This window comes from Pristiophorus japonicus, chromosome 4 (genome assembly GCF_044704955.1).
Source record: "Pristiophorus japonicus isolate sPriJap1 chromosome 4, sPriJap1.hap1, whole genome shotgun sequence".
Taxonomy (NCBI): domain Eukaryota; kingdom Metazoa; phylum Chordata; class Chondrichthyes; family Pristiophoridae; genus Pristiophorus; species Pristiophorus japonicus.
In genome coordinates, this window is record NC_091980.1 from 2,500,321 (window position 1) to 2,512,153 (window position 11,833).

An 11,833-nucleotide genomic window follows, 5' to 3' on the forward strand; every position below is an offset into this window, starting at 1 on the left:
GAGACTTAGGGGTCCATGGGCAGAAATCACAGAGCTAGTGGATAGGTACAAAGGCAAATGGAGTGTTGGTCTTTATCTCATGGGGCTGGAATACAAAGGGGTGGAAGCTATGCCTCAGTAGCATAAAGCTCTGGTTAGAATCCATCGGGAGTAAAAAGTAATTTGCAAATTTACTGCGTAAAACTTTACACATTTTACAAAGAAATACAATGATTTTTCTGCCAGAAAAAGACCCTTCACCTTTTGCTCGCCTGCCATTTATCAAGATTGGAAGATGTTGGACCAATGCAGGTTTAAAATGGGCTACACAGAATCAGACAGTACCTTCATTAGGAACAGGAGGAGGCCATTCAACCCTTGAGCCTGTTCCACAATTCAATGAGATCTGTCCAAATGCCATAGTTTTATAACGCTCAATACCCTTCCCTAACAAAATTCTATCACTCTGTTTTTACATGTTCAATTGACCCCCAGCCTCAACAGCTTTCTGGGGAGATAGTTCCAGACTTTCACTACCCTTTGCGTGACGAAATCCTGCCAGACATCAGCCCTCCTCAGCAAGCGTCAATACCTTGTCCTTAGCATCAGTCTTATTCTTCACTTCAATCAACTCCAAGCACAGGGCATTAATCTTCTTCTTGGTGCCATCGTCAGAAAACTGAAGGAAACAAAGACAGCCAACATTAGACAGGGCACAAATGCACTTTGCTTGTAAAATTCAACCATCCCCAGAAAGTGTGGGATCCCATTCTTGCAGTGAGATGGTATTCTTATTCATAATCCAATTCTGCTTTCAAACACTGGATTCAGTACAGGTGCCCTACATTTAGAGGGCTTCTATTGTTTTTTTTAAAAAAGACATCTTTTGTAAATGTTTGCAAATGCTGAATTAGCCTCAATTTGTTGCTCAGGATCAGTTGGCTGATGTTTCGTTCAATTTAAAAAAAATACATCACACAAAACAAAACTAGTCTGGACCAAGTTTTACCTTCCTCCACAATATGCATCATCGTCCTTTTTTTGGTTGAAGAGTTCAATGCCCACAAACAAAACTTTGCCGTCCACCTATATTCAGTTAGAGGAGCTTGCCTATTCCACTGTGGAAGGACTCATTCTGCACTGGCCCCCTTACCCTATCCCAGTGTAAGGCCTCACTTTGAACAGCCCACCTAGTTCTCTGAGGTTGCAAATATTGAAACATTAAAAAACGGCTTCACGACATATCAACTGGGAAAGTAACAAGGGGCAGGGCCAGTAGTGAGTCTCAAATTTCAATTGTGACTGCTGCCAAAAAAGCTTAGAAGCTAAATTTTAAACATAGGCCAATATTTTTCCAGCATTCTGCATCTGATGGGTACTACTAAAACATAAAACCTATAATAGGCAGAGCAGTGTAGAGCTTCTTTAAAATTTGCTGCACTATCATGTCTGTAGTGGAAACACATGTCCAGGCATGGCATTTCTCAGCCGCATCAACAGTGAAACTTAAAGTACAATTGACCCCAGTGAATGAACACACTGGAGCATTCATTATTCTGCTAGTTCAGATATACATGGCAAAAAGTTTAATGCTACAGTATCAAAGGTCCTGCTGGAATCAGTGTCAAATTCGAACAGGCCAAGGGAGAGAGAGATTGTAGGGAATAATGGCGATTAACCAGTACCTTGGTCTTGAGTAACTCATTGGCTTTGTGCAGCTCAGCAAGTTGCCTTTCCATGGAAGCAAGGTTTGATGTCAGGGATGTTTTCTCTCTCATCGCTGCAGTTAGTTTGCTTTCGACCTTCTTCACCTCCTCTTCCAGAGCCTGAAGTCTTTTGTCCTGTTCCCCTCGCTGTTGCAGCAGGCAACGGATCTGCAATTGTATAGTTTTATCTCTACGTTAAAAGGCGCTAATTAAATGCACATTGTTAAGAGATGCAAAATAAGCACAGCGCTGCTATTCTTAAAAATATTGCCCTGCCTTTCTCATGCAAACTATAATTGACCATTTATGCACAAAAGATATCAAAAGTTTAACAATGATGAAAAAACAAAGGATCTGTCATTAATTGCAAGAACTAAGGGTATTTACGATGTACTGGTGTGCAAGCCTCAGCTCTCGTGACAACTCCTAGGGACTTAGTAAATAGCTGAGCCATGTCAACCAGGGTTTGCACCTCTGACTGCAAACACAGGTGGGGCCCTGCTCAAACCTTTTACAGGACAGGAGGGAGCAAAGTGGCATGGAAACACACTGATACAACAGCCAAGATCCCAGCTGCGAGTGGGTTGCAACATTCCAGGAGCTTTCTAAAATTCCTCAGTCAGACTCCACCCAAGGCAAAATGCATTATAATGCTCAACATTTAACTGCAATACCATTTCAGATGCCCCCTTTCCTTGAGATGCACTGACCAGCCCCCACACCCTCCACCCCATAGACCAAAGGTATTTGACCCTTTCTATTGTGTCTGTAAGCACTCTAGTAATGACTCCACAACGTAAGGTATTGCACTTGAACTGTTGTGGCCTTAGTCCATTTATTGCTGCTCCTGAATGAGGGTGTGGGGACCTGATTCATTTATAATTATAGAGTAGCTGTGTGCTGTGTAGATGCTCACTAACAATGGAAAAGGTTGCAGTGTGGTTGGGGCCAAAGCACAGTCACTGGGTTAAGCACTGTTCTGACCAGATAACAGGAACATGCTGCGAAACAGTGAACAGCAGGAGGAAGGGGCATGATGTGGTAATCACATGACCAATGCGATTGCTATCTGCAATGGACAGCTGGGTCATAACCAGCGGCCAGTCCGGAGTCGACAAACTGACCCCAGTAACAGCAGGGGGTCAATCAGGGAATGGGACGACCACACGTTCACGACTATAACTGAAGCTGTAACACGCAGTAGAGTGGTGCTTTATTCTTAGTAACTGCAAGATGTAACTGAGCCAATAAAGTTTGCCTAGATACTACCACCGGACTCGAGTCTAGTCAACTGCTAAGAATAGAAGAGACCCTACAGAGGGTACAGTAAGGCGAGCTCCCTTTTACACTTGGTTACCTGCAGTGTGCAGGTGACCTCTAGGTTGCCACCAGTTGCACCCCCTGATGGTACAGGCATATTGTATACAGTGTGAAGGTGCATTCAATGGTCTTATGTAAGTGTACATTGAGTGTACAGGGTATATACATACACAATACCTTCCACAGAACTGGCCTTGGGGAAACTGTTGCCCCCCCGAAAAATCACTATTCTCCAAACATCGTCCAATCCTCTATCCTCTTTTTTTCCCCCATCTAAGTCCAGTTTTTTAAATATTCATTCTAAGATGTGGCAAGGCCAGCATTTATTGCCCATTCCCAATTGCCCGGAAAGGTGGTGGTTTGCAGCCTTCTTGAACTGCAGCAGTCCCGTGTGCTGAAGGAACTCCCAATAGTGCTGTTAGGGAGGGAGTTCCAGGATTTTGACCAAGTGATGATGAAGGAACGGCCGATATATTTCCAAATCTAAATATTCCCTATTTAGGGAATGAAATATTCCAGGATACTTAACTTTTAGAAGAGATAAGCAGAATGGAAAAGATGGAGGGGTAGTCCTGATAGTAAAGGATGGAATAAAGACAACAGAGAGAAAGGATCTTAGCTCTGAAAATCAAGTAGTAGAATCAATTTGGGTGGAGCTCAAAAACAGCAAGGGGCAGAAAACATTGGTGGGCATTGTTTATAGGCTCTTAAAGAGTAGTTGTAATGTAGGGCACAGTACACATCAGGAAATCAGAAGTGTTTGTAACAGGGGTAATACAGTAATCATGGGGAACTTTAATCTACATATAGACTGGGCAAACCAAATTTGCAATAATAGCGTGGAGGACAAATTCATGGAACATATACACTTAACCTGTCTATATCCCCTTGAAGTCTCTTTGCATCCTACTCAATTTACATTCCCATCTAGCTTTGTATCATCAGCAAACTTGGATATATTACATTTTGTTCCCCTCATCCAAATCATCGATACAAATTATGAATAGCTTGGGCCCAAGCACCGATCCTTGCAGCACCCTATTCAATTCTGTGGGACCTTGTTAAAAGCCTTACAAAAATCCATGTAGACTACAAACACACTACCCTCATCAACAGGCCTCGTTACCTCCTCAATCAAGTTAGTCAGACTAAACAAGATATTGTCTAGTGTTGCAGTATAGTATTAACTATGAGAAATCACCTCAAAATAAAGTAACCCTGTCAATTGCCTTCAGAATTTGCGATGTTTCAATTAGATCACCTCTCATTCTTCTAAATTTCAGAGTATAGGCCCATTCTACACAATCTATCATAGTATAGCTCTCATCCCAGGAATCAATCTAGTGAACCTTTGTTACACCGCCTCCAAGGCAAGAATATCCTTCCTTAGATAAGGAGACCAAAACTGCACAGTACTCCAGGTGTGGTCTCACCAAGGCCCTGTACAATTGTTGCAAGACTTCCTTACTCTTATACTCCAACTCCAACAATAAAAGGACAACATGCCATTTGCCTTCCTTATTGGTTGCTGTACCTATATGCTAACTTTGTGTTTCTTGCACAAGGACACCCAAATTTCTGTGAACACCAACATTTAAATGTTTATCATTTTTAAAAATATTCTGTTTTTCTCCTCTTCCCAATGACCTTTGGTAAATGTTAATTGTTGGTAACGGTCTACTTGCCTCTTGTTCCAACATTTTCTGCTTCTTAAGCTCCAACGCTAAGGTCGCATCCTTCTGGCCACTGCCCTAAAGGCGATTGACAGAAAAACAACACACCCATTAATGATGAATAGAATGCCTGGATTTAAAAATCATCAACAAGTACGTCTACAGGGAAATGTTACATTGTGGTGGAAAATGTCTGGTGATTATCAGCAACCTTGAGCTTGTAACTGGATTGTGATAACCCGTCTTGCTGTGGTTCTAAGATTTTAATTTACTTCCAGTAAGCATGGGCCTCAGATCAACCAAAGCTACCACTTTGTTCTATAAGAAAGGGCCATTCTCTCAGACAGTTTTAAATATTTGAAACAAAGAAAGATACAGGGCTCTGGGGAGAGAGCACACCAATGGTGCAAGTTTTGGATTGCCTCACGTGGAGCAGGCAGACAAATGCTGTAAACTTCCTCGGTTCTATGTTGCTGAATCTTTGGCTTCAGGTAAAAGAAATAACTTTCGTCATCTCTGGTGGCAGAGTGATGCGTGCTTAGTGCCACAGGAGCTCCCACGTTCCAGCTTGGGTCGGTGTTTAGTTAGTTTACTTGTCGCTCCAGAACAATCAGGAGGGACAAAATGGGAGCTCCTGTGACCAGCATCGCACAAGAATATAAGAAATAGGAGCAGGAGTGATGCTCCCGTTTAACAGGCTGCACAACCCATTCAAAATTCCGTGCATACGCTTTTTAAAAAAAAAAATCCGGCTCACCGCCTGCGTGGGAACTCGTGAGTCCTGCGCAGCTTAAACAGAACGTTGAGGACGAGCAGGCCATACTGCCCCTCTAGCCTGCTCCGCCATTCAATACAATCATGGCTGAACTTGTACACCAAGTCCACTTTCCCACCCTATCCCCATCTATTCAAGTGCTCAGTCCCAGTTGGTTCTGGTGAATGAAATCACCCACTTCATCAATTCCAGTGCCAAGTATATCCTACAGAGAAGGCTGGAAAGATAAAGATCAGTACTGAGCTTTTCCTTCTGTGGCTGTAATGTCAAGTTTCCTGGCCTGAGCTGACCAGGACTTCAGCACCAGCATGCATTGCCAAAGGCACAAATTGCACCACACTGTGAAAGTCTAGCCAAACCCAATGGACAGCAAAATATATCAGGGCAGCAGAGATGAAGCCATCGATAATGTTCAGTCATTTACTATGCCATAACTGCAATGATAGCACTTTAAGAGCAACTTATAAAGGAAGACATTCAACAGAGAAGGAAGCTATCAATCGGTTAATGGAAAATCTGCTAGTCACATCTACAAGTGTTGAACAAAATCAGACAAAAATCAAAACAACAAATCCACAACTAGCAAATCTTGTATTAAGGGAAATATATTTTGAAGTAATGAAGTCATTTTACTAACTGCACTGAAGTTCTTGCGTAAACTTGCTGGCGATATCAGCCCTTTCTCAATGTCAACTGTTGCCTGGTTTCCTGCATCTGGAAGCAGCAAAGAGAGAAGTTATTGGAGGAACAATTTAAGCACAATCTTTGGCAACACAAAAGAATGTTGAATTTATTTTTGTCGTCTAACTGTTCGAAAAAATGTATTACTCGTCCCCCAAACATACACTGTTCTCAGCAACCCAATAGATGGGGTGGACACACCTTGATTTTCATATCGCAGCCCATACTTATACAAGATCGAACTGCTAAATCTAAATGCCTTTAACAGCCCAATTATGTGACCTAGCAAGCTAGCAGCACTTTACCATGGGAAGCAACGCTTGCTCATTTATCTTGCCATGGCAATGAGTGTATCCAACATAGCTGCTGTGACGCTCACATAGAAATGCAGTGTCAGGTAGTGTTCCAAAATTAAACTGATTCATAAATACTTGGAAATGTAGAATCCTTCGAACAAATACCTCACAATGATTTTAAATATAACTACAATGCAGCATCTTTAAGAACCTTCACAGTACCAAACAGGTATTAAGAGCAGGTTGCAAGATTAATCATCATCGTTTAGATTCACCTATGAACTAAAAGTAGCTCAGATTGAAAGAAAGCATACACGGAGGTAGCAGAGATGCTAGACAGGGAGTGCTGCAGTTACACACCCGATTGGAAGCTTTCAGTTTAGGTGGTGGTAGAAAGTGGCTTTTACACTGAATTTGATGTTGGTACCAGAACTATAAACAAGGTTTAAAAAAACATTGTTTGTGCTATGAGGATAGCACTGACAAGGCTGCCTTTATTGCCCATTCCTAGTTGTCTTAATGACCAAGTGGCACGCTAGGCTACTTCAGTCAACTAGTGTCAGCCTGCAGTCACACGGAGGCTAAAGGACCAGTTGGCAGCTTTTGTGACAACCTTTTCTGGTGCCAGCTCGCAAGTTACCAGATTTACTGAATTCTTGTCATAGTGGGATGCAAACATTTCACCTCTTGCTAGTTCAGTCCCATAACCACCACACTGTCTCTATATTCAAAATCGGAGGTTTCAAACTTCAAGTGATTACGTGTCTATGTCTGCTCTGCTACCCCAGCATTCTGGGCTAATCGAACTTGTGTCAATCCCATCAGACAAAAGTACTCCTACCTTTTTGCTTTTTAAATCGGTTTGCCTTTTCAAAGGATACTGGACCCTTGGAACCTTCCACCTGTTTAATATCATAATGGCCTGGTGCAGGGGCACAGCCTAAAGAGGAAAGGAAAGGAGGACATTGGCACTGCAAAAGCAGGAACAAACTAGCCATGGTGTTACAAGTGTTAATTATTTTTAAATAAACAGTATATAGCACAGAATGTAATGTAGAATTTATTTTTAGGTCACAGCTGAAGTACTGCATGCCATTCTGGGCACCCCATTTATAGGCAGGTCATCACAGGCCAGCGAAGGTTGCACCATATTCATCAAAATGAAGTCACCAGTCTCCTGACCACATCACTGACATGCATTATACTCATTACACCGAACTTTATCACCAACTGTTTACCTCTTCTGCTACCAGATAACACCTGCCAGCAGCTGCTGCTGTTTGACACTATCCAGACTTGGGCTGACAAGTGGCAGGTAACAGTCATTCCACACAAGTGCTTGGCAGCGAGACAAACCCCAACCGTCTTCCCACTGACCTTCAACAGCACTGGCTCAATCATCCAGTGCCCCTCCTTCAACATCTCAGGGACACACATCATCCCGATTTACACAGACACCATTGACCATGGTTTCACTGAAACAGTCACATCAACATTGCTTTTAAGTTTGGGTATTCTAACCGCCTTATTCCTGATCTCAAACTCCCTCACCAAACTCGTCCCCATCTCCACTTTTAAAAAAGGTAATTAAAATCTCCCTCTTCGACCAAGCTTTTGGTCAACGCTGCAAATCTCGCCCCTTCCTGGCTCAGTGTGTTTCTTTACACCCGTGAAGTGCTTTGGGACATTTCATTACCTTAAACGACACTAAGTCAATACAAGTTGTGGTTGAAAGGTATGTACAGTTCATGAATCTCATGTTTGGGTGGGAGGGATGACAGGGTGTGGGAGGCCCTTGGACACCACACAGGAGGAACTTAGGAACAGTAATAGTCCATTCAGCCCCTGGAGCCTGCTTCGCCATTCAATGAGAACATAGCTGATCTGCAACCTAACTCCATATACCACCTTTGGCCCATAACCCTCAACACTACCTTTGGTTAACAGAAAGCTATCAATCTCTGATTTACATAACATAAGAATTAGGAACAGGAGTAGGCCATCTAGCCCCTCGAGCCTGCTCCGCCATTCAACAAGATCATGGCTGATCTGGCCGTGGACTCAGCTCCACTTACCTGCCCGCTCCCCGTAACCCTTAATTCCCTTATTGGTTAAAAATCTATATCTGTGACTTGAATACATTCAATGAGCTCGCCTCAACTGCTTCCTTGGGCAGAGAATTCCACAGGTTCACAACCCTCTAAAAGAAGAAATTCCTTCTCAACTCGGTTTTAAATTGGCTCCCCCGTATTTTGAGGCTGTGCCCCCTAGTTCTAGTCTCCCCGACCAGTGGAAACAATCTTGTCTATCCCTTTCATTATTTTAAATGTTTCTATAAGATCACCCCTCATCCTTCTGAACTCCAACGAGTAAAGACCCAGTCTACTCAATCTATCATCATAAGGTAACCCCCTTATTTAAAATTAATTGATTCAGCATCAATTGCCATCTGCAGAAGGCAGTTCCAAACTTGTACCACCGTGTGTAGAGGGGGCAATGGTGTGGAGGGCCCTCAGATCTAACTTATTTTATTACGTTAAAGGCACTATATAACTACATCTCAAGTTACTTCACAGGAGTGTTATTAAACAAACTTTGACACCGAGCCACATAAGGAGATATTGGGGCAGATGACCAAAAGCTTGGTCAAAGAGGTAGGTCTTAAGGAGCCTCTTAAAAGGAGAGAAGTAGAGAGGTGGAGGGGTTTAGGGAAGGAATTTCAGAGTTTGGGGCCGAGGCAGCTGAAGGTATTGCCAGCCAATGATTGAGCGCTTAAAATCAGAGATGTTCAAGAGGAGGTTGTAGGGCTGGAGGTGGTTAGAGAACACATAAGAAATAGGAGTAGGCCATTCGGCCCCCGAGCCTGCTCCACTAGCCAAGGTGATCATAACTGATCTTTGACCTCAACTCCACTTTCCTGCATTATCCCCACATCCCTTGATTCCCTTAATATCCAAAAATCTATTGATCTCTTGCCTAAATATACTGAAAGACTGAGCAGCCACAGATTCACCACCCTCAGTGAAGAAATGTCTCATCTCAGTCTTAAACAGCCGACCCCTTATTCGGAGACTGAAGCCTGGTTCCAGACCCCTTAGCCAGGGGAAACATCCTCCCAGCATCGACCCTGTCAAGCCCTGTAAAAATGTTGTATGTTTCAATGAGATCATCTCATAGGCCTAGACTGCTCAATCTCTCCCTCGTTGCACTCCCTCTATGGCAAATATATTCTCCATTAGGTAAGGAGACAAAAACTGGACACAATTCTCCAAGTACGGTCTCACCACAGCCCTAATACAGTAAATGTTTAAAAATTTAAACTTTCCTAATTTTGATGTCCATATCCTCTTAAAGTGCTTCAGTATTGCTGCACTGGTTTGTGACGGAGGGATCACAGCGATATCATGGCAAAGGTGCGGCGAATGAGGGCACGGGGCCCAGGGGCAGCACGGGCCAGCCCACACTGCAATGTGTGCGCGCACTAGGTCCATGCAGCAGAGCAGGTCTCCCGTCGTCCTGGTTTATCCTTGTCACTGGATAAAGGCCTAGCTCCGTCAAGCCCCCGTGGTGACTGGTGTGCAACGGTCACCACACATTTTTTTTAAAAAACCCACGTACAGGCATCTTCCACCCCTGGAGTTCACGACTGGAACATCAGGTCCTTCACTGAAACAGCTGTGAACTCATGGATGCAAGTCATCCTCATTCGAGGGACCACCTATGATGATGATGAATAATCGTTACTCAAATCCTATTGTAATAAAGGCCAACATACCATTTGCTTTCTTAACTGCTTGCTGTACCTGCATGTTAACTTTTGGGGTCGAGACCATAGAAGAATTTCAAAAGGAGGATGAGAATTTTGAAATCAAGGCGTTGTCAGAACAGGGGCCAATGTAGGTCAGGAAGCACAGGGGACGATGGGCGAGCAGGACTGGGTGCGAGTTAGGACACGGGGACAGCCATGTTTTGGATCACCTCTAGTTTACTTTGGGTAGAATGTGGGAGGCCAGCCAGGAGCGTGGTGGAATAGTTAAGACTAGAGGTAACAAAGGCACGGATGAAGGTTTCAGCACACAACGCACAATGGGATGGGGGGGGGGGGGGGGGTCTCAGACGCCATATACAGGGGACAGAGGAAAGTACAGAAGGGGCCCCGAGGCCAGCACACAGAGGCAAGGGTGGTGGGGGGCACCTCACAGGCCTGCGCACGGAGGGGGGGTGGGGGGGCACCCACGGGCCCGCGCACGGAGGGGGAGTGGGGGGGCACCCATGGGCCCACGCACAGAGAGGGGTGGGTAGGGGGGGGCACCCACGGAGGGACCGGGAGGCACCCATGGGCCTGTGCACAGAGGGACTGGGAGAGGGGGCACCCACGGAGGGACTGGAGGGGGGGGGGCACCCATGGACCCGCGCACGGAGGGACCGGGAGAGGGGGCACCCACGGAGGGACCGGGGGGGGGGGGGGCACCCACGGAGGGACCGGGGGGGGGGGGGGCACCCATGGGCCTGTGCACGGAGGGACCGGGAGAGGGGGCACCCACGGAGGGACCGGGAGAGGGGGCACCCACGGAGGGACCGGGAGAGGGGGCACCCACGGGCCGAGGACCCCAGGGTGACCATCGCTGGGCCAGGCTGGACATGTCACAAACCCAGCCAGCATCGCAGCTTCACCGTCACCCACCCACCCACACACACACACCCACACACACACACACACAGCTGCATTTCTATAGCACCTCAGGACATCGCAAAGTACATTTGGGGGGAGTGCAGACCCTGCTGTATTGGGGGAAAGGCGGCGGCCGCTTTGTGCACAGCAAGCTCCCACACACAGCACTGCGACAATGACCCGGATAACCTGTTGTAGTGATAAATATTGTCCCCCTGCTCATTAAACAGTGCCCGCCACCCGAGGGGCAGCCAAGGCCGGGGGTCAATGGGTCAGGCCCCGCACCCCTCACCCCCGCACCCCTCACCCCCTCACTCACCCACTTTGTCGTTGAAGCGTTTGAGCGGCGCTCTGGGGAAGGACATGGCGCCGCCGGGTGGGGGTGGGGGTGTCGGGGCCCCCGCGGGCTCTCTCTCTCTCTCCGCTCCCGCTCCCTGTCCCGGGGCCGCGCGCTCCGGCTCCGGCTCGCCCGCCAACCGCCCTGGGTTTGAATTCTCGGCCCACGTGACACAACTCACCAATCAGGGGCCGCACCCGGCGTCAACCCGGCTCGTCAGGTGACACTTACTGGCCCGCCCCTCCTCCTCTTCCACTCCCCCTCACCCCTTCATCCTTTCATCCCCCCTTCATCCTCCCCTCTCCCCTTCATCCTTTCATCCCCCCCTTCATCCTCCCCTCTCCCTTCATCCTTTCATCCCCCCCTTCATCCTCCCCTCTCCCCTTCATCCTTT

General features: G+C 46.2%; 1 protein-coding gene across 2 annotated transcripts in view; it reads right to left on the reverse strand.

Moving 5' to 3' along the window:
* Positions 1 to 11,589, reverse strand: part of hmmr (hyaluronan-mediated motility receptor (RHAMM)) — a 78,002-nt gene extending 66,413 nt beyond the window's left edge. For both annotated transcript variants that reach the window (XM_070877967.1, XM_070877966.1), the window contains exons 1-6: positions 11,422 to 11,589; positions 7,272 to 7,370; positions 6,091 to 6,167; positions 4,691 to 4,756; positions 1,665 to 1,853; positions 572 to 658 (exon numbers count right to left, since the gene is read on the reverse strand). In XM_070877967.1, the coding sequence (XP_070734068.1) occupies positions 572 to 658; positions 1,665 to 1,853; positions 4,691 to 4,756; positions 6,091 to 6,167; positions 7,272 to 7,370; positions 11,422 to 11,467 (564 nt within the window). In that variant the 5' untranslated portion in view covers positions 11,468 to 11,589. The remainder of the gene's footprint in view (positions 1 to 571; positions 659 to 1,664; positions 1,854 to 4,690; positions 4,757 to 6,090; positions 6,168 to 7,271; positions 7,371 to 11,421) is intronic.
* Positions 11,590 to 11,833: the final 244 nt, after the last annotated feature.